Consider the following 23,436-nt stretch of genomic DNA (forward strand, 5'->3'; position numbering starts at 1 on the left):
CGTGACTCGTGACAATATACTGCTGACATGCCAAGTTGATCAGAAATCCCACAGTGTAACTGGCATCGCGTCATCGACTCAAGTCCCGCCACTTCTTGTTGACGACGTGGCGTTCCGTGTCTAACCCTAGATCGGAGTAGAAGAACCCGAAAATACCCAAACCCGATACCTATAATTCAAGAAACATGAAATCCATTGGGTTCTTCCTCAAACGTTCATCTTCCTCCCTAGAAACCTGGTTTCTGAAAACCCAAAAGAGAAGAGGGTTTTTACTCATCTGCCTCGCACATAATTCTGCTGTCTTCGAATCGTTGATTCATCCTTCGATCGTGAAAATCTCTCTCTTCGAGCTTCCACGCACAGAACTCTGAAGTTTCCACTTCCCACCGTCAGTTTGCACTTTCGAATCTTGAAAATCTCTCTTCGAGCTTCCATGCACAGAATCCAATTCAGATCATTTCCAAAACATTAGCAAGAAAAGAATCTTCAATTTTATTAACATAAACGAAGCAGCCCTAAAGGTATCTACAGTAACTGAAAAGCTGCAACTCTGATAAAACCATAGACAAAACCAACAAAAATCCAGATGGAAAACAGGGTTTATAAATCAGTCCCATGGAAATTTGCACTTTCCTGTCTCCCATATGGACCACCTGCGGACATCAAGCTCCTGTAGCCGCTCCTTTGATACTTCTCTCTCTACTCTCACGTTGTAAAACCCTTCCAATGGCTTCTCCACCTTCATTGCCCTTAATGTACCAATCAAGCTCCGCTGGGCGACGGCGGCTCCATGCATCCCAGCCAATGGAGGGGCAGGGCTTGGAGAGTAAGAGGCGGTGAAGCTTGTCGTGTCGATTCAGAGTCTCGGGTTTGGGTATTTTTGAAATCGGGTTGCAGAAAGTAGGTCAATTTGGGGAGAAAATGGAAGAATATGGTAAGAGCCGTTGGATCGTTCCTCTCCACGTGTCGCGTTCCCAGGTAGGGTTGAGCTAGAGTTGGGAGATGTGAAAGTTGGAGAGGAGCCGAATCCCTCTCACTGTGCTGCTGCTTTAGAGTGGAGACTGAATCCGAACACTCAAACATCGGTAGACAATATCCACCGTGATTCCATTACGGGCCAGACAGTGAGCTCTCTCTCTCTCTCTCTCTCGCTCTACACCTCAATTTATTGAACGAGAACAATGGAGGAAACCGAATATGTAAATTCCATGTAATATTTGGGTTTGTTACTAATATGATTGCGAGTGTGAGAAATTTTGGTGTTTTTTATTTTCTCCTTCTATTATTCTGTGCAGAAAGTACACATTACAAAGCTAAATAGGTTGAAGATGCCTTCCATGGCAAACACAGGAAACGAAAATTTCTCCAAAAACCAACAACTCAATGGGAGGATCGTTAAGAACGACACCAAGTCTGAATCCTTCACAAGGCGAGATTTTCTTTCCCCTCCGCCCCTCCTTTCTATTTATTACTTCTTGGTGAAGAATGTCATTCAACTTTTTTTTATAAATTTCATGATTCATTAGATTGTTTTTGGTTTTGCAGGAAGCAAAGAATCTTGCAACAGAGGAAATCTCTACCTATTGCAGAAGGTATTTATTAAAATTTCATTTAAAAGTTTCACTGAAAGCTGAATTGCGTTATTCGGGTTTAGGAATCCATACTTAGTTGCTTTTATTCCTGTAGTTGTCAATTTTCAAATTCTTTGATGGAAAAAGATTCCCAGCCCGACAGTACGGGGATGCTTTCCGGCACCCTCCCACATCCTGATTAGGTGTCTCCCCACTGACACTCTCTCCTCCCCTCCCCGACCATATGGGTCCCCAGATGAAACCGTAGCCCACACCGTGATTTGTGTGGCTTGGGAGAGTGTGGGGAACCATCTCCATTCTTTTAATGTCGTTTATTAAGATTAATGGTTAGAAATGCTAATCTGTAACTTAAAGAGGCCTTTAGATTATGTTTATTTAGTTAATTAGTGGGACTGTGCTCAAACACTTCAATAAGGGGATTTATACATACATATGCTTTTGAGCATCAAAGAGCTTAATAGTATGGTGAAATTGGTTTAACTGAAGACTAGTGTCTTTATGGAAAAGCAATGTCCTTGAAAGAAGCCTCATAGGTCAAGCATGCGATGTCCTGATTTACTCCAATTGAAATAATGACTTGTTAAGTTATTTTACCCAGGTTTAACTGTTTGACTTAATTAAGGAGAGGTTAGTTTGTTTAACTTTTTCATTTTTGAATTTATATTACATTGTTGAGAAATGTCTCACCGAGGCAAATGAATTAAATAGGTTATTTGATATGTGAATTATTAGACAATATGTTTCTTTTTTTAAAATAATTGTACAAGAGAATACCTGATGTAAAAGATCTGGCATCTAGGGTTTCGGGTTTATATCCTATTAGTTGGCCATTTGGTAACAGTATCAAGATTGGACCATTGATTGTAGTTTTACAACAAAAAATGATTCTTTGTTGTAATGATTGAAAAATCTTGGTTTGTTTCCATAGGGAGGGAAACCATTCCTATGTCTTCTTTTCCTCTTGTAGTCATGCTTTCAAGGACTGTACTCATACCAACTCCAGGATGGAGTTGCAGTATCCTCTAAATGGGAGAAGGATAACCTTGACACAGTAGTACTCTTGCCTCTCTTGTTATAGGCCCCGGTTACGAATTCAACTCATGTTTCATTTTGTAATTATTGTTACAAATATAGTGCATGTAGAAAATAAGTGCCCTCATTGTTAAACCACCACTGAGTTCATTAACTGCTAGTTGGCCATTATCTCCAAGTTGATCACCTCGCCGGTTCGCACTAGCACATAGCTGGAAAAGCACTAGTTGACCACTATCTCTAAGTCAGTCACCTAGGTTCCAAATGTTATGCAACGACCAACTTCATATAGTCAATTGTTAATGACTTAATATACACATTTTTTTTTATGTGTACTTTTAGATACTTTTTTTCTATAAACATTAGGTGAAATTTGAGGGGGCTAAAAGTGCCATTATAACAACATATCCGTCAGGGTTTTGGGGGCACCTGTGTATAGTCGCAATGTTAAGGGAAGAAGCTTTCTTCTTGGTCCTGGTTCTTTCCCTCTCCCTGCCCTCCCTAATGGAGTTGGGTCCACCTATCAACAGGTATTAGGTTCCAACTCGATAGACAGGATCACAAACTTCGGCTTAAAAAGCCAGAACCAAAGAAAATTAATAACTCAAGATCAGAAGATCAGTTTACTTTCAAATCCTGGTCAAATGAAGGTCTGATGGAGTAGAACAAATCCCCAAAATATGATAGAAATCTGATGGATGGATAAGGTTGTGCAGGGTGTTAGGGACTTTACAGGGCATAATTCATCCTTAAAAGCTAGCCATTAAGGAGAGGGTGCCCAAGTACCTATAAGTCTCCACATAAGACTATTCACATCTGATGTGGGATTATTACTTCCATGTGGAACCCCAACAACCTCCCCCTCCACGCGGGAGCAACCGAGATCTTCTCCGAATTCATCCTCGGAGGCACACCGGGTTCCCACGCCTTGGCTCTAATACCACTTGTTGTTCAAAACAACCCTTTTCTCACCTGTGTGCAAGTTAACGGAGATACACAACGATAATATGTGTAAAATATTAACACTCTGAAACAAGTCGACCTAACTACAAAAGCACACCCCAATTTTAACGTGGAAAACCTTCCAAGGCGAAAGGGAAAAACCACGGGACCTCGTTCAAGTAAAAACTTCCACTATAGTAATAACAGGGTTACAAGATCTTCTCTCTAAACAATATAGAGGCTAACAAACATCAAGAGAAATATCCCTGTTGGATTACAAAACAACTCACCAAACAAAAGTGGATTCACAAGATTACTGTATTCTCACCTCAAAACCCGTCGTGACAAATACGGAAAAGCCTCAGTACCTTCCCTTCTTCCTTTGACAGCGAGAATGCCGTTACGCTGCACGGGGAACACAAGAGAGAGCACCTTCTCTTCGTTCTTTTCTCTCTTCTACCACGAAAAGCCAGAGCCATAAGGGATCACTCAGTAGAGTTGTATGTACCAACTTTCTCTCCTCCACCTTTCCTTTTATAAAGAAAAAAGAACCCCATATTGAGTCAGTTTGGGTAACCGACCCTCTTAGTGACCCTTCCTATTATGTGGGAGAGATTCTCACCGCCTCAATTACCTTGTGTCTCCCCCCCCCCCCTAAATGACGTGAGGAAACCACCCAACAAACTCTCCCTCCGACTCCCGAGAAGGGATCTCCTAAATCTTCCTTGTCAACGTCTGTGTATTGCTATAACACAGGCTTTTCACCATGACTAACTTCTCCCATATAAGGGTGGTGGATGGTGGGCATACAATGTCCTCAAAGCACCAGACAATGACCATAAGAATGTTACAGAGGGAGGTAGTCCATAGAGATAACTTGGTCTGCCTTTGAACTCCTTGAGGCTGCACAACTTACTGAGGAAAGGTGGAATGAGTTGATCTCAAGTTCTGCTGAATTTGGATCTTTACTAAACTTGCACTTTTCCTGTCCAGCCTCTAGACTCTCTCATCCACCTTTTCCTCAGTCCACCATTACTCCAAACAAGCATTCCAATCTTTTGGATAGCAAATGGTATTGATTTTCATTAATTTCTTAGGAAGGCACTGTAGAAGTGTATACATTGTCTTTACATAGAACAAAACAAAGAATAATAGCCAAAGCTGTCCTGTTCACATCTTTGAGTTCTTGGCACATAGTAGTCCGGTATATTATCAAGGAGGACAGATTTGCATATCATGAACCAGTCATTGCCCTTTTCCTAAAAGATTCTTTGATTTCTCTACTTTCACTGCCTGCAACATATAGGAAAAAGGAACCACTTGCGTAAGGATTCTACATTTGTCCCAATGTTCCATCATCACCAAAATATTTCCATAACGTACCAGAATTTTTTTGATGAAGAAATTGTTCATTATCACACGGTCAAGTTTGTATGCTTGTATGATTCCCTCTTTGATGCAAACCCGAGAGGGTAAGCAAGCCAAGATCGAATCTGGAAGAGAATAAAGATAAATAGATAATTTGTAGATGAAGATAGATAGGTGGCAGCCTAGAGTCCCACTAGTTGCCCAACCGTCGGAGTCCCACCGAGGTCATGTTCAAAGGAGTCCACCTTGATCCCACTTGAGTCTCACAAGCAAAAGTTTTCAAAGAGAACAATTTGTTTTCAATTCATAGTTGCCTTTTGAGAGCAGCCAGGACTTGCATTATGTAGAGATAGAAACCTTGAGTACAACAAAATAATCATTAAAGAGACCCTTAGAATTCCAAGACCCCTTTGGAATTCCTCATACATAGATAACAATTCCTAGACATGGAAAACTACCCCCAAGACCTAGAAAGTTGTTCCCAAGATATAGGAACTACAAACAAGACTTTGGAAACTGATGATGGAAGGCACTTAATGCTGCCTTGGAATTCAAAAAGACAAATACTAAAAACTAGGAGATACTCTAGTGGCTATTAGACTTCTACCTAGAAATATGAAAGGACTCTTAAATAATCCTAGGAAATATGAAAATAAGCTACTACTAAGCCTGATCCCGTATGCCTTCCTTGCACCCACATTTTACGCCCATTACAAAGAAAACACATGGAATCAAAGGCCCAATGTACATATAATCCCAGCCAAGGCTTATTTCCAATAAAATAAGCCCATTATGTGACTTATTTGCATCAATTCTCGTCTGCTTGTAAAAAACTCGACCTCGAGTTTTGTAGAGACAAGGAATAATCTTCATATGAGCCCAGAATAAAATTGTCATTTCATAAACATAGGGAATGAAGTCTACGAGACGTGCTTCTTTCTCCTCGAGAAACTTAGGTGGAAAGATAAAATCCACATGCTCCACCTCTGAATCAATGTTGGCTTCAAAGGGAATTACCACAGGATCTTCAGAAATTATCACATCCACCACTTCGATTGTAGTGGCGCATTCGTATACCACGATCTCACTGGCAAGTACATCAACCATTGCAATGCAATTTTCTACAATAAAATCTTGAGGATTGAACTTTTCAATGCAATCATCGGTTGGTAGTTCATCAACAGACAGTCTCTTCATTGCCTTCCATGGCGATATCTGCAGTGGATTCTTCAAGTACCTTCTCCACCTTGTCTTCAGAATTTTTAAGAGATTTTGTACACTGGATCATCTGCTTAAGTTGTTGTACTATGTTGTTACACATAACTCTGATCTCTTGCAATTCTGAACGAAAAGTATCCATGGTGGTAGAAGAAGTTTCCTTTTCAACTTGAAATCTCGGCTGGTGGTAATCTTGTTGACGGGAGAGCTTGTTGTTGACACGTTCTGGAAGATACTTGTTCTTCAACTCGTACTTCATCTCTTCCCAAGTGTGAGGCTCACGTCGTCTGACTCTGAGCTTCTCTTCATGGGATCTCCACCAAGCTTTAGCATCAGCCAATCGCAAATAAGCAAATCTGATCTTCTGTGCTTCTGTCAAACCATGCCGATAAAAATATTCTTTCAAAGAATCTATCCAATCAAGGAATAGATATGGATTTCTTTGTCCGGCAAAGTTAAAAACATCTGGATTCATTCTCTTTACCAGTTTGAGCTCTGATACCAAAAATGATGCAAACCCGAGAGGGTAAGCAATCCAAGATCGAATCTGGAAAAGAATAAAGATAAATAGATAAGTTGTAGATGAAGATAGATAGGTGGCAGCCTAGAGTCCCACTAGTTGCCCAACCGTCGGAGTCCCACCTTGGTCACGATCGAAGGAGTCCACCTTGATCCCTCTTGAGTCTCACAAGCAAAAGTTTTCAAAGAGAACAATTTGTTTTCAATTCATGATTGCCTTTTGAGAGCAGCCAGGACTTGCATTATATAGAGTTAGAAACATTGGGTACAACAAAATAATCATTAAAGAGACCCTTAGAATTCCAAAACCCCTTTGGAATTCCTCATACATAGATAACAATTCCTAGACATGGAAAACTATCCCAAGACCTTGAAAGTTGTTCCCAAGATATAGGAACTACAAACAAGACTTTGAAAACTGATAATGGAAGGCACTTATTGTTGCCTTGGAATTCAAAAAGACAAATACTAAAAACTAGGAGATACTCTAGTGGCTATTAGATTTCTACATAGAAATATGAAAGGACTCTTAAATAATTCTAGGAAATATGAAAATAAGCTACTACTAAGCCTAATCCCGTATGCCTTCCTTGCACCCACATTTTAGGCCCATTACAAAGAAAACACATGGAATCAAAGGCCCAATGTATACATAACCCCACCCAAGGCTTAGTTCCAATAAAATAAGCCCATTATGTGCCTTATATGCATCACTCTTTGTTGTTATTAATTTTTTCTTTATAATTAAAATTTAATATGATTTTTGAGCTTGTTCCTTTATTATGATTATTGTTTAAAAATAAAGAAAAGGAGAAAAAGCTTGTGAGGAGATTAATTTATGCCGTGAAGTTCATATGCAGTCAGGATTCTGTTTTATTAGTTAGAAATTAGAATTACTTTTTTGAGCTTGTTCCTTAACTGTGTTTTTATTGACATCTGGTCAACTGTTATTTTCTTAGTTGAGAAACAACTTGTCGAGGAAGTGAGGAAGAATGACACGTTGATCATAGTTGGTGAAACTGGAAGCGGGAAAACTACTCGTAAGTATTCCTGTCCTACATAGACATTAGGAGAAAGTTTCTCTTCACAGTGGGTGATGAGAATCCCACCACTAAGATCTCATAATTACTCCACTATTGTACGAAGTCCAAAATGCCCTTGGCAATGTTCCAAGAGTCCTATCCAACCACTAAAAGTGGCCGATGAAGAGATTCTCAAGGAAAACTTGGTCAAATACATTATGCCGCTTTTGTTTTCCTATCTGAAATCTAATGAGTATCATGAGTGTAGGTTTGCGATTTCTATATATTGCATAAGTGCATTTTGTTAGTGGATGACTACATATAATGATTATGTTGGAAGAAGGCTAGTAAAGGAAGAAGCAACATATAATAAACAAAGCATATGATTAAGTGTTATACGAAGTTCTATTGTACGAAGTCCAAAATGCCCTTGGCAATGTTCCAAGAGTCCTATCCAACCACTAAAAGTGATCGATGAAGAGATTCTCAAGGAAAACTTGGTCAAATACATTGTGCCGCTTTTGTTTTCCTATCTGAAATCTAATGAGTCTCATGAATGTAGGTTTGCGATTTCTATATATTGCATAAGTGCATTTTGTTAGTGGATGACTACATATAATGATTATGTTGGAAGAAGGCTAGTAAAGGGAGAACATAATCATATTTTTAGTACTCCATTTTGAAGAAGCAACATATAATAAACAAAGCATATTATTAAGTGTTGTATGAAGTCCAAAATGCCCTTTTATATTCATCAAAAAACAAAACAATAAACATATATCAACGTAAGCTCATTAAGTGTCAACAGGGCGTGTTGTTGCCTTGGACCCAAGAAAGAGCCTGGATGCCTAGGCGGTGCCTTGATAACTATGATAAATGGTCTTAGAAAAATTCAAAGTAGACGGAACCATCCAAACTGAGAATTTGCAAAGGGAGGCTTCTATGAGGGTGACTAGTGATCCATCGTTTGAGTGAGAGTTATCATTTATTTTCAATTCATTTGTTGCATAAGCTCTTCTATTGATCTTTTATTGGATCATGCCATTATAATCATTTCTGGATTTGGAAGCCTGTCTTTATGCCTTGTAATGCAGATCCGGGGTTCGAAAACCCGAATCGGATCGCTCAAGCCAAGCAGGAGACAGAGGAACCAGAATTGCTCTCGAAGAAGAGAACTCCTTCACTCTGTCGGCTGGGTCTGAGATTTCAGGTGAAGGGAAGTGATTCGATCCTCGGCTGATTACAAGCCCTAACAGTACCAAGCATCAACAACCTAGTGAGATTTGAAGCTCTGAAATCACATCTGACGACATCACAGTTGCAGGGGTTCTTCAAGGGGTCGAGTCTTATAGCAGAGGAAGACTTACGGAACAAGCACTAGGGGTTTGAGTCGCCCTAAGGTGGGGAATTTTAACCCTAAAGCTTGAGGAACAAAGGTTTGTGAGGGAGGAGATCGAACCAGAATGTATGGGGCTGCTACTACCGTCCAGAGCATAGAAGAAACCAGAAACGACGAAGAAGGAGGATATGGTCACATGACCTTGTTGTACCAATCTGGCAACAAAACAAATCGAAATTCTATTCATCAAATCTGCCCAACGTATTGGGTTACAAGCATATTTATAAAAAAAAATTAAGTGTCCTAATTGAAGTCTAAAACAGAATTAAAATCAACTTCCTAATTACTTCCTAAAACCTGGACTAATAAAAATAGAGACTAAATAAAACTCAAATTGCTACCCAAATAAAAGATTACATATATTTCCCAAATAAAATAATTCCTAAATATCCTGCTGAACTAAAAACCCATGGACCCGGTTCATCTTCACATGGATACACTAATGGGTTTGGGTCGGTCCAAAGCAGTGCACCTGCATCACCTTGAGATATCTTTGTTTTGTCAATAGGAAAGAAAAATATAACCATCTCTGTTTTTACTTTCATTTCTACGAGCTCACAGTGTAGTTCTTTATTTTCTCTCCCTTTATCTTGCTTTCTTTCTTGGGATTGAGCATCACTTTTCTAGCAATATCATTTATAACCTTCTGTTATTTCTCACCTAAATGACTACTTTTTTACAGAATTACCACAGTTCTTGTTTAATGGGGGATACTGTCGTGATGGAAAAATTATTGGGATCACTCAACCTCGTCGTGTTGCTGCTGTCACTGTTGCAAAACGTGTAGCAGAGGAATGTGGTGTGGAGTTGGGTCAGAAGGTCGGGTACTCAATAAGGTTTGAGGATGTGACTTCCAGCTCAACTAGGATCAAATACATGACAGATGGCCTGCTATTGAGGTAAAACTGGAACTTGTTTTTTTTATTGAACTTTTGCTAGACCTTATGATGCAGTTGAATTAGACATTAATCCCGTATGGAGGCCTATGCGCAAACTTAGGAGGTCCACAAGGTGCTGGTGGCAGTTCAATGGGCTGAAATTGACATTTGGGTAGTAGTTATATTATTGGTTGGGCCTTTATTTTTATGAGTTTCATTGTAACAGGCCTAATTTATAGGCCCCATAAAATGGGGGTGAAGTTAGTATATGCGATTAGTAGTTAAGTGTTGAGGACTTTTACGGTAGATCAGAATACTGAATAAGGTTTTAAGAGTTCTTTTTGGGTTTATTTACTTTGTGAGTGTGTGAGAGTGATTGGGAGTATTGTTGATGTATACATTGACGTTGCCCTTCCCTAACAGTTCAAGCGTTTAGGTAAACGGTAGCAAACATGGTATCAGAGCAGGGAGGTCAAGTGTTCGACTCATGGGAAGTGCATCGGAAGAGTTTCCCGACATTTCTTCTTCCTCTGTGCTGCGCGAAGGAAATGCCGCATGAGCTCCACGTGCAAGGACTATGGGATCTTGACCTGCATGTGCAGGAGAGTGTTGATGTAAACATTGACGCTGCCCTTCCCTAACAGTTTGAGCTTTTAGGTGAAATGGTAGCGAACAAGTCTTTTTATGAGTCAATTTAGGAATTTCAGAAGGTCTTTATATATGTAATTGAAGATCAAAAATCGCAGCAACCCTTAGCAGTAAATCAGCAATTGAAGATAAAAAATCGCAGCAGTAGCACGCCAAGAACCCTTAGCAGTAAATCGAGCCAACTAAACAACAAACGACGGTAGGCAGATACCTTTCTTTTTTTTTTTTTCCTTCATAGAAACCACAGAAACCTTAAAAAAAATAAAAATTCCAGACTGGCAGAGAACATGATGCAGGTTTTTTTTTTTTACACCAGTAGAACTTCACTGGACCTCCTATTTAATTTACCCCCCCCCCCTTCTTCATCGCTCTGATACCATGTGATGAACCCAGAACCTGTAACTAGTTACTGAAAATAGAAGAGAGAAGAGCGAAAGAGATTGAGGGAGAAGAAAAGAAGGCTTGACGATAGAATCTGTGTGTTTGCCGTACCAGCCAATGTATATTTATATTAAAGTCAAAACAGTGTTACAATGGAAATAAACCTCTTACCTAGCTAAGCCTAAAACATAATTATAATAGGAGACTGAGACCTACTTACGATAGGAATAGAATAAGTATCTAACCTAAACTACTTGGCTTAAAATAGAATCCCACGATATATATCTCTAACATACTCCATGCAAATCTGCTCACGGGGGCCCCACACAAGTCTCACACAATCTTCTAGAAATCAATCCAGTTGTTCTGGCCAGGGGCCTTACTAGAACCAGGGCCAGGTTTAATTTTGGGCCTGGTCCTTCCTCCTACGCTGGTTCTATTTGAGCTCTGCATCACAAAAGGAGCCCCCAAAAATAAATAGAAGAGCATTAAAATAAGTTTTATTCGAAACTGAGTTACTGGCTTCTGCTGAGTCGATTCAGTCTGGAGACTTTGCCAGAATTATGAATTGACCATGAATTGGACAATTCAGCGAATAATTTGATCAAGTCAGGCTGATTCAAAGCCATTTCCAACTCAGGGCCTTTTCTGAATTGTTCCAGGGCCATATCGAGTCAAATCAGATGATTCAGATCGTGAATCGATCCGATTAGACAACATTGAGAGGGCGAATGAAGCAGCTGTCTTAGGTTAAAAGAGGATGATGCAGATAAAAGGCAATTGGGCTTATTTTAATAGAAATAAGCTTTAGGTTGGGTTATGTATGTGTTGGGCTTTTGATCCAATGTGTTTTCAATGTAACGGGCCACTTTAATGGGCCTATAGTATGGGTAGAAGCTAGGCCTACGAAATTAGTTAAGTAAGTGTCTTTATTTTATTTGTTATTAAGTATTTTAGTTAGGCTGGATTAGGATTCCTATTAGTCAAGTCCTGTTTTGAGTCAGTTTCCTAGTCAGTTTATGTTACCTTATTAGGTAAGGATTGATTTAGGCCTTTTCGTTTTAGTGTTTGAGTCTTCTATATAGTTTGTAAGGGGATCCAGCCTTGTACACCAATTTTATTAATGAATGAAGATGGTTTTTTGCTGCTCTTTTCTGTGGGACTCAGAATCTTGTTGTGTGATTCAACTATTTTATTAGTGAGACTCCAATACCGCTGGTGGGATTCCAGCAAGGCTAGGTGAGAAGCCTAGTCATATCCTCCTATTCTATTCTTCTTCTCTTCTCTTCTGTAATCCTTCCATCGATTCCAAGTAAGTAACATGACTTTTCTTTCATTCGTTTCTTTTAGTTACTGAATCTGATACTAGTTAATGGTCTGAAATTGGTATCCTCTTGTTTAAACTTCCATTAATGTTCTGGTTCTGATCTTTGCGTAAAACCCAGTTTTCCTTCCAAGTTTTTTTTCCCCCCTGAATTCCTATTGCAACAAGGAATTCTTTGAAACTCAAATTTTAACCACTGGAATTCAAATCTGATTTCACATTAAGCTTTCGGTTTCTGTTCTGAAGTTCTGCTATTGTTTTGAACTTAAAAATCCAATTTTTACACTGATTTCCAGAAATCCTTCTCTCACTAGAATTTTCTGAATTCTTCAGTTTCGTGGCTGAACTTTCAGATCTGATTTCTGTTTGCATTTATAGTTTCAAGTCACTGTTTATATCCATCAAACCAGTTCATAATTATTGTTGTTTGAAGTTCCAGAATATACGGTTTGGATTTCTAATTTGAGTTCTGTTTCTAGAATCCTACCCCCAATAGGACTATCCCAAAACTTCAGAGCTGTCCATCTGATTTGATCCAGAATTTGGGAAGTTATTCTTCTCCATTATTCTGACCTTCGACCAGAATATTAGCCCAGTCCGTTGAATTTATTGTTGTTCATTTTCTTCTGAAATCTGATTACTAAACCTGTCACAGCATTTCTGGTTTAATCTGAGTTTCTGAAGCCTAGCTTAGTTCTTTAGGCTTCTAGTTCTAGAAACTCATCAGAGAACTGCATTGTAGGGGGTGGTCTAGGAGTGAACCTTGAAGAATTGTAGAAGGAGGTTGTAAGTACCGGGGTCCTCGGGACGAGGGTTCCTCAGCCTTTTGGCGACAATGATTGGCTTTGATGAATAACGGTGTATCGTTCCGATATATCATCATGGGGATTGGGATCATGCTTTATAAATAAATGGAGTTGCCACCTAGGGTTAGGGCCTAGGACCCAATGGGTGTAACCCCATCCGGGGTTAGCGGAAAGGGCTACGTGATTCCATATGGTCTGGTCAGAGATTCAGGGTAAGTAGTCAGGTTACGAGGATGGGAAGGTGTTAGGCACCCACCTCGTCCGGATAAACCGGTCTTTCTACTAGATGCTGGTTTTCGAATATTCTCCCTTAATAATATATCATATACTAACATGTAGGGCTAAGTTATGATGCACTAATCATGACAAAGAAAGAAAAATCATTTACTATGTACACTAAAACGAGTTACTTTAATTGTCTACATTATGCAAAAAATAATGAGAAGGAAAGATACAGATACCTGTCAAGAAATACACGAAATAAACGAAAGCGCACCGAGTGCGAAATATGTGATGTCCCACGGCTCAGGTGGAGACGGACGATCGGCTTGTCTCTCTCTTGTTGGACAGAGTAAGGACTATATGAGATGGGTTTTGCTACTCAAACTTCGGGCAGAGTAACGGCTATATAAGGGATTCTTGTTATCTGTATGCAAACAGAGTAACGACTGCAAAAGGGGTTTTTATGTTATCCGTACACTGATGGGATAACCAATTCAAAGAGCAGAATTGCTCTAAATTCGGATGGGTAATCGAAGGATCTACCCCACCGAAACGACTTTACTCACTCACGCTCATGGTAGAGAGAGGAAGGAAAAGGGGGAAAAAGGAGCAGAAAAGGGATAGAAATCGCCTGTGGAGGGTCCCCTGGCCCGAAAAACCTTGAGAAATGAGGGAGGGGGACCCTCCTATTTATAGGGAGGGGCCCCTTCTCTCTCCTAGCCAGATAAATCCTCCATGGTGCCGTGGGTGACGTCAGCAAGCTGATGTCACACCCTCTCATGGCGCCGTGGAAATCAGGTACACGTCTCCATGGTGCCTTGGGAAGGATCCCCACGGCGCCATGGGAGCACAATGCCTTTTTCCCTTTGTTTTTGGGCCTGAAATGGGTTCCTCTAGTATTGGAGGTGTCCACGGCGCCGTGGTGGGGGAGGGTGAGCAGTACCTCCTTCAGCGTTTAGTAAAAGGGTCTGATAAGCCATTTTAGGGATGTTTAGGGTGATTTGGTTCAGATGTAGGGACAAGAGTCCTTGAGAGAGACACCGATGTCTGTCCGTGTCCTGTTGTCATCATCGCCGGGGGGTGACAAAATTCAGTGTCTACAGAGGTGTTTAGTTAACTTGAAGCTTTGCAGTTGAGGACTAATCCAATGTTTGATCCATGCAGGGAAGCACTATTGGATTCATTACTTTCTAAGTATTCAGTTATCATTGTTGATGAGGCTCATGAGAGAACTGTCCATACTGATGTGTTACTAGGCTTGTTGAAAAATGTACAAAAAGTGAGGTCACATACCACAAGCCAACATGCTAACCTTGAAAAGGTGAAAGTTAGCCATGGTACAAGTCTGAAAAAAGAAAATGATGCTCAGAACCTCAGTTTTCTGAAGTCATGCCAGGGTACAAAACTACCTCCACTGAAATTAATCATAATGTCTGCAAGTTTGGACGCAAAAGGTTTCTCTGAATACTTCAGGGATGCAAGAGCTGTTCATGTTCAAGGGCGACCATACCCTATAGATATACTTTATACCCATTATGCTGAGCCAGATTACCTTGATGCAACCTTGATTACTATTTTTCAGGTAATTTACATTACAACGTTATGTTTTTCATCCTCTACTTTCTTAGTATGACATTTATATTTGGGCTTTATGACTTTGAAACTGGCTTAGTTGAGTAATACCTAGTCAAGTTACCAACAGCCTTTAATAGATTGCCAAAACAATTTTTTTAAAATAATTTTGGTCTGGTGCTGAATTTATTTTATTAATTTTGATTTGATTACAAGAAATTGTACTTCAATATGCTAGCACCTGGCCTTGTTTCTTGAGTCCGTAGTCAAGTTTCCTTATTGGGTTTTGCATCTTGAACCTAGTTTGATTTTTTTTTTGATGAAAAAAGAGTATCTCGAGTTTTCTACAGAAGGTTTAGGCCTTGTGTTGCAAAATTTAATTGTAATGATCTTTTTATTACAATATATGATTACCATATCTCTATTCTTTTGTAGATTCATTTGGAGGAGGGCCCTGGCGATATACTTGTATTCTTAACTGGACAAGAAGAGATTGAATCTGTAGAGAGACTTATCCGAGAGAGAGTTCAACAATTACCAGAAGACACTCAAAAGCTTTTGACTTGTCCTATATTTTCATCTCTTCCCTCAGAGCAGCAAATGCAAGTTTTCAGACCGGCACCCTCTGGGTTTCGTAAGGTAGCTGTAATGATATATGTTAATTTTCCTTTAATGGTCTGAAGATGTACCAAGGGGCATAGATAAATATTTATTTTTTCCTTAGCTATGCTTTGGATTTTTGATGGCTGTGGTTTATGGAAAACAAAGGGGGTGGGGCAGGTATTGAATGATGTAATGCAAAAGGGTGGATTAATATTTCCTAGCTGTCTTACCTGCACCCACCATAAGCCTGGTGAATTTTTCTATTAACAGGGATACATATGTATGCTACCAAGGAGATCGTCTGAGCCAAAAATTGGCTTTTGATGAAAACATGGATTTGTCCTTCCACGGTTGCTATCTGGAAATACAGTTGTCCTTACCAATTGATAAGAAGTTCCTAGCCATTTTATTTCAAACGTTTTTTTTCCAGCTCCAGCCATTTAATCAGCCTTATACTTGGCCTGTTATGTTGATCTGAGCAAAGTTTTCTATAGAGCAATGCAACATCAATTCTCAGGTTATAAAGTCCTCTCAGCCATAGACACAAATTTTACCCCTTTGAGAGAGGGGATTATAAGTCGTATGTCCATGATACATCCGTTCATATGCTCAAATATTGCTTGCTACAAAATATCAAATTCATGTGGATATCGTTGTGGGATCATATGAGGGGATATGATTAGTCCATATATAATCAGTTAATTAATTGGGATAAGGCTGAGTTGTTGTTGTTATATAATCAGTTAATTAATTCAATGAATTACTTGTAATCGTAACAGTTTGGACCGAATCAGTCTCATAACCAACAACTGTTCAACCATCTGGTTCTTTAAAGAACCTAGTGATTCAAGCAAGTGACCTGGAACTGCAGTAAAAGCTATTTTAATGATTACATAAAAAATAAAAATAAAACAAAGACATTATTGTAATGACTGGCACATGTCACTGTGCCTCATGATTTTGTTTTTCTGCAATTCTTGTATTTGTACTGTTCAGGTCATTTGTGGGTTGCTGTTTTCAATTATTCCATGTGTGTTCTCTTCCCCTTTTGTTTATTCATTTGGGGGAAAAAACTGTGCGACTTTGAAAGGGTTACATAATTTGCTTTACAACTTGGATATAGATTGTAGGTTGCAGCGAGTTTCTTGCTGTACATTTCCGTTTATAAAATTGCTTGTTATTTAACAAATAAAAAAACTCTTGAAGAAGGATATAAGCCAGGAATCTGGATAGAGATTTCAACTTGAGTCAAAGGTTCTCATTGCTGAAATTTCTTGTTGTATTAGGGATTATTGTGGACAGTCTTTTTACCTAGTTAATGCATTGTCTTTCCACTTGTGACATCTTTTTGTATTACCAGTTAATATGTTTTGTCAATGTGTAGGTCATATTGGCAACAAATATAGCTGAAACATCAGTCACTATTCCTAGAATTAAATATGTTATAGACCCTGGATTCGTGAAAGCGCGTAGTTACAACCCACTTACAGGGATAGAGTCATTGATTGTAATTCCAACTTCGAAAGCTCAGGCTCTTCAGAGAAGGTATACCTGCTATATCATGCTTATTTCTTGTGCTCATGAAGACAATCTTAATGGATGTTGGAAAGTTGGAGTCATAGCTCCCTCAACAATATATTTAATTGTAGGAGAAATTTATATGATTATTTAAAGACTGGTATTGTACTCTGGATCTCTGTCAATACCAATCCAGATCAGTATGGATTGGATGATATAGTGAGCAAAATCCTGATACTGCTACTGGCTTAGTCTTTCAACCCTACATGATATATCGTTTTGGTCCCACCTGATACCAATGCAGATTGGGCAATCTTTCCGATCTTTAAAACCATTTGGAATTGATTGATAAGTAATTCTATCAATTTCAACATTTACTTAATAAACAAGGGTGGAATAAATGTATTAGCCTGGTTTTGCAACCTAGAATTTTCAATCTCAAAACATGAAGCTCCCAAGGAGTGACTACTGAATTAAAAAAAAAAATGCAAAAATCATTCATAAGCCGTTCTTTTTTTAGAGGGGGGGGGGTTGGGGTTGAGGGAGATTCAAATTATGTATGTATTAGTAAAAAGGATTCAGGCAATTCGTCAATCAATATTGCAAAGCAGTTCATGAATAATGCATTTCCATCCATTTGCTCCATCTTTGGCCAAACTGCATCCTAATCATTATTGTATAAAACCCTTGTTTGTATGCCTTTTCCATAGTCTAGCTTATACACAACCTAAAATTCCACTTCATCTTGAGTCAATGGTCTCATTTGCAGTGAGAACACCATCTCTCCCCTAACCACCAAAGCCTTCTCTTGACAAATAATCCTTGTGGAGGGAAAATGATCCCATTAAAAGCCCCCTCGAATTCTCAAGCACCTTGGAGCTAATCTTATAAAGTTATAGGATCAATCCATTAGGTTTATTTGGCTTATAGTCCTTTCAACTTGTTTATCCTCTTCTTTGGAAACTGAGAAATATAGGTGGCCTTGCCCCCTTGATTCCAAATATCTATCTTTGTTGAATTCTCGGAATACCATCATAATGTCCAACTTGATGATGCCTGGACAATGCTCAAGGAATGCAAAGTTAAGCCCATCCATTCTCAAAGATTTATCCCCTTCCTTAACATCCACAGCGTTTTTGAATTCTTTCCAGCAAGGGATGCTACAGCCAATCTATTAAATCTTCACCAATGAAATTCAGCTCCAGTCCAACAATTAGGATGAGAAGGAATTCCTTTTTAAATATACTTTCCTATGAAAATTCACCGTGTATCGGCAAATTGCATCTCTATCTTTGACAATGATGTCTTGTACATTAAGTCTACTGGGAGTTGAACTTTGGTTTTGCATTGATATGCTATGACAGAATATGGTGTTATTATCACCTTTATCTAATGAATCTGGTGCTTTTGCCCAAAACTATCCAACCAATCAGTCAAAGTGATGCAATTCGTACCCTGACAAAGACTAGACAATTTGGACTCCCAGGATGGATGGATGGTTCGAGCAATGAGATTGGGTGGGTCACCTCTGGCAAACTCTGTCTCTCTCCTCCACCGCCCCTTTATTGGAGAAACAGGAGGTAGTTGGCTGGAGACTAGGCAGGGTGCAACTGGGGAAGGAGAAGCAGGCTCATCTTTATCTGGTCCTCTAACTCTTTTTTTAAGACATTGGTTTTCTAGTTAAAAACCATTGAGAACTGTCCTTTGTCTTCATTACATAAAAAAGCACAGTATTTTTGACAAATGATTCTGATAAACACATTCACATACAAATATACACATACAATTGCATACATTTACACTTGTTTAGCAGTATTGTCATTTTTGTCTGTTTAATGCAGTGGCCGTGCAGGGCGTGAAGGACCTGGGAAGTGCTTCCGGCTTTACCCAGAGAGTGAATTTAGTAAGCTTAGGGATTCAACTGTGCCAGAGATCAAGCGATGCAACCTTTCAAATGTCATCTTACAGCTAAAAGCTTTGGGTGTTGATGATATTATAGGGTTTGATTTCATGGAAAAACCATCAAGGTGCGTAGGGGAACTTGAACCTTTCATTGGTTTGACCTCCTGTGCAAATGATCTTGTTGTAATTTTATTGATTTCTAAGCATATTACATCTTCACCAAAATTATATTGGATTTGTGAGTGAGGCTGCTTTTAGGTAGAAATAACCCCTTTTTAATCCTTACTAACAAAGCAGTCATTAATGCTTAATTTTTTTTAGGGGTGGACCAACTATAAGATACTGAACATACTGGGCTTTAGATGAAGTAGAAGTTATTAGGATATTTGTGCCTTGTCTTGATCAGAACCTGATTCTTTCTTTCTTTATTTTGTTTTTTATTTAAGTATATTACTATAAATAGAACGTGAATGGACAAGAAGAGAGAGGGTGGACCTCGGCGTAACGGTAAGGTTGCTCCATTGTGATCTAGTGGTTGTGGGTTTTAGAGTCATGGAAACAGCCTCTCTGAGAAGTGGGGGTAAGGCTGTGTACATTATGACCCTCCCCAGACCCTGCGGTGGCGGGAGCCTCGTGCACTGGGTACGACTTTAAAGAAGGGGCCAGAAGCCTGAACTATAACCTGGGGAAACTACTCACAAACTCAATAAAGTTATTAAAGAACCAAAAACCACAGAGGTGTTTAAAACCAATACACATGCGCATGCATACAAACAAAACTCTCTCTCTAATTAAGAAGTCCCTGGAGTGAAGATCCGTTAAATAGAGAAGGAAATCTCTAGCTATCTAGATAACCCTAGAGATCATTAATCTCATGCCCAAAGATTCTGCCACTCGTTTCTCTCTGAATTCGATAACATACCACAAAGTGAAGCATACTCCATAATGGATGCCTTCTATTCTTGAAAGCCCTTATGTGCCAACCAGTGAAAATATTGACTACCCTTCCAAAGTGTTTAATGAACTCCAAAAGAGAGAAGAATTCAGAGCATACTTTCGGTGCAAAACATAACAAATAAAAAATGGTTAAGGAGTTCTTATCATGCTGGCGAAGGAATCTATCTTTGATGAGTTCCATTCCCATATGGATGCAATGGTCCAGTGTAAAAGTCTTGCCAGAACCAACCATGCAAAAAAGAAGGCAATCTTAGTAGGCACTGGGGATTACAATTTCAGTTTTAGCCATCTAAGAAAGACGAAAAAACATCTTTTGCTTCTTCCAATTGGTTGGCTAGATTAAGTTGTATCTAAGTGTCTTTTATTTTTATCATGATGATAATGTATTACTTATTTACATATTAATTTCTTGAACCCTTATGTTCACTATGTTTATCTCTCTACTGTCTGGTAGTTTATTGTCTTGAAAGGATCCATGTAGCCGACCCCATTTCGTTTGGATAAGGCTGAGTTGTTGTTGTCTGGTAGTTTGTTGTCCACTTCAACTAAATAGTCTAAATTTTAGTGCTGTTTACTTCAAGGGTTTTCCTGTTTGGAAGTTGAATTATTTATTTGTTAGCTTTATTTGACTCTTCTACAATACTGAACAGGATGGCTATTGTCAAATCTCTGGAGCAGTTATTCTTGCTTGGTGCTCTTACTGATGATTATAAATTGTCAAACCCGATTGGGCATCAAATGTCCCGGTTGCCCTTGGACCCTATTTATTCCAGAGCTTTGATCTTAGCAAGTGACTTCAATTGCTTAGTAGAAATGCTGATAACTGTTGCTATGCTTTCAGTGGAATCCATTTTTTATGCCCCTCGTGATAAGCTAGAAGAGGTATGTGCCATTGACTCTCACCATTGAATGCATGTTTTCTTATTTATCAATTAAAAGTGTGTTCTTAATAGGTTAGCAGGTGCATTTTCTTATGAGTGATGATTATCCACTTATCTTTCCCCCATCATTAGATTCTCTAAGGAGATATACTCTGATTCAGCCTTTAGAATCTCAGTGGAGACAAACTTTGAGAGTTCCCGAAGCCATCCATCCTTCTTCACAATATGATTGATAGTTCCTGTAGAGAGCTCAAACTTTCAGTCTCTAACTCTCGTGCAATGATTCCAATCTCTGGAGAAAGAATTAAGGAAGCACCCAACCACTAAGGTTCACATGGCCTGTCTTCTTAAGGCTACCTTGCCATATTATTTCTTCAGATGGTTAGTTTTGGCAGTTCTGTCGTGTACCTAGATTTGCTAGAAGTTTAAACATAATTCCCTGAAATCAAAACAAGGAAGAAATATTATTTCTTTGATTGATAAAGGGGCTGAATGCCTGCATCTGAAGAGGTCAAAAATAAAATTTCTGGTTGGGGATTTGGATTCATAGGCAACTCCTGGGGCTCTTTAACCTTTGTGATAAAGTCCGTTCTCTCCTGTGAAAATTGCTCTATTCCAACTTCTAATTCAATCTCAATTCTAAAGTAATATTTTATTAGTAGAATTATAGTATGGTAATATTTCTCCTCTGTTTGCAGGCAAGAGCTGCATGGAAAAGGTTTTCAAGCTTAGAGGGGGACCATCTCACCTTAGTGAATGTATATCGTGCTTCTACTGAGAGTTTGGGAAAGAACAAAGTAGCAAACAATAGAGAAAAAGCAACTGAGAAGGGATTAAGAAAATGGTGCCAGGAAAATTTCATTAATTACCGTTCCTTGCTACATGCTTTAGACATTCACAGGTTGGCATTGTGTTCTTGTGTGCTAAAGAATTTGAATAACCTGTTCACTTCTGTTGTTGTTGCTGCCTTTTTTGGGGGTTTCTAAAGTACCTAATATGTGAATAAGGGTGGTTAAAATGTGAACACCATTACCAGTGAAGGGACTAAAGGTTGGTTCTTGCAGATGAAAACAGTGATTCTGCAGGTTTAGACACTAAGTAAAGGTGTCGACTCCTACAGCAGGCCCATTTGTCCATTGGACTCTCTCTCTCTTGTGCACACACGCTTGCACATGTGCTTGCTCTTTGGCTCACTTAAGAGCCCTCAAAATTCATTGTTCAATAAAATTTTGGGTTTAATTCTCAAAAATGTTGAGCTGCTTTGGGACTTCTTTTGATTGTATGAGCTTGTCCTCCCCTTACTTTGTCATTTTCATCCACGGTTGGAAAAGAAAAAACTTCTCTTGCTTGATTAGAAGAAAGCAACAACTCCTGGCTTCGGTCTTTCTAGATAGATCTTTGGATTAAGTAAGAAGGAAGAAGATACCTCTGATTCAATCGAGGTCTTTAAAGCCTCTTTCTATGACATGTGCTTTTGCGTTTTAGGATGATCTACCCTTAACCGACCCCGCCCACCGCCCATGGTTCAAATCATTATGCGCCTATTTTCCTTTATGGCTTGTTGTATCTAGTACCAGGTGCACTTTGATGGTGTCATTTCCTGTATGTGCATCGTTTTGAGATTGTTCCCTAACATTTTTTGTGCTCATTAAAGTGGGAGAATATGTAGGTTTGTGCATGCACGTCACCTTTAGTCTCTGCTCACCTGTTCCTTCCAAATTAAAATAGAGGGAGGGTAACACCATAGTATATGATGGATCCCACTAATTGATCTTCCATCCCCAGACCTGTCTAAATGTTCCTTGATGCCAATATTTTCTCTTTTAGACATGAATTCTTGCTCATTTATATGCTCTTTTGCAGTCAAATACGAGGTCATGTTGGGCAAATGAGTCTTCGCATTGCTTCTTGTGGAGATGACATGCTTCAGTTCCGTAGATGCCTTGCTGCTTCATTTTTCCTCAATGCAGCATTGAAACAGCCTGATGGATCATACAGGTATAGAACCATCATGGTATGGTGTGGGACTTTTATTTAATTTTTTTTTTTTGGCTAGTGATTCATGATTTCATGCAAAATTCTTTGCCGGTAGAAATTTTATTAGTTTCTGAAAAGGTGGTCATGGCTTTCCAATTTCTGCAGAATCCTTTGAAAGTTGCGTCTCCTCTGATAACTCAATGTTTTCATGCCTTTGTATTTTCTCAGGGCTTTGGCAAGTAGTCAGCTAGTGCAAATCCATCCTTCTTCAATGTTATTCCGGATGAAGCCAGAGTGCATAATTTTCAATGAACTGGTTCAAACAAATCATAATTACATCCGCAACATAACAAGAATTGACCCATTATGGTTACCTGAATTGGCTCCTCAATACTATGCTACACAGAACTAGGACTGGTGGTTCAAATTCTGACAGGTATGTGTCGGTTCATGACAGAGATATTCATGTGCCAAGGTTTCTTTCTGTGGATACTAGACAAATCACATCACCAGACTTCTTTTATTATATCTGAATTATAAATGCCACTGTGTCTTGGTTCAAGCTGTTAGCTAACATAAAATGAAAGTGAGAAAAGCCAAGTGCTTTGAAAAAGCAATGCTTCATACACAATGATCTGTAGTGGGGCTGTGATTTATCACCTATGTGAAAATTTG

At 39.1% G+C, this 23,436-nt stretch overlaps 1 protein-coding gene across 2 annotated transcripts; it reads left to right on the forward strand.

Annotated features, from left to right (window-relative positions):
* The first annotated feature begins 1,277 nt into the window (after window positions 1-1,277).
* On the forward strand, window positions 1,278-23,197 carry LOC122654244 (pre-mRNA-splicing factor ATP-dependent RNA helicase DEAH10). 2 transcript variants are annotated; one of them, XM_043848239.1, is made up of 13 exons: window positions 1,278-1,429; window positions 1,546-1,592; window positions 7,631-7,711; window positions 9,775-9,991; window positions 14,516-14,933; window positions 15,359-15,562; window positions 16,911-17,071; window positions 18,478-18,561; window positions 18,886-19,071; window positions 20,554-20,785; window positions 21,483-21,685; window positions 22,648-22,782; window positions 22,990-23,197. In XM_043848239.1, exons 1-13 carry the CDS (start codon window positions 1,329-1,331, stop codon window positions 23,171-23,173), a joined length of 2,253 nt encoding a protein of 750 aa, XP_043704174.1. In that variant the 5' UTR covers window positions 1,278-1,328; the 3' UTR covers window positions 23,174-23,197. The 2 variants fall into 2 exon arrangements, with proteins under 2 accessions (XP_043704174.1, XP_043704175.1); XM_043848240.1 differs by lacking the exon at window positions 18,478-18,561.
* The last annotated feature ends 239 nt before the right edge of the window (window positions 23,198-23,436 follow it).

This window comes from Telopea speciosissima, chromosome 3, assembly GCF_018873765.1.
Source record: "Telopea speciosissima isolate NSW1024214 ecotype Mountain lineage chromosome 3, Tspe_v1, whole genome shotgun sequence".
Taxonomy (NCBI): Eukaryota; Viridiplantae; Streptophyta; class Magnoliopsida; order Proteales; family Proteaceae; genus Telopea; species Telopea speciosissima.

Coding starts and splice junctions, on each gene's coding strand:
- LOC122654244 (XM_043848239.1), top strand. CDS start 1,329: ATGCCTTCCATGGCAAACACAGGAAACGAAAATTTCTCCAAAAACCAA. Junction 1,430..1,545: donor AAGTCTGAATCCTTCACAAG/GCGAGATTTTCT, acceptor TTGGTTTTGCAG/GAAGCAAAGAATCTTGCAAC. Junction 19,072..20,553: donor TTCATGGAAAAACCATCAAG/GTGCGTAGGGGA, acceptor AATACTGAACAG/GATGGCTATTGTCAAATCTC.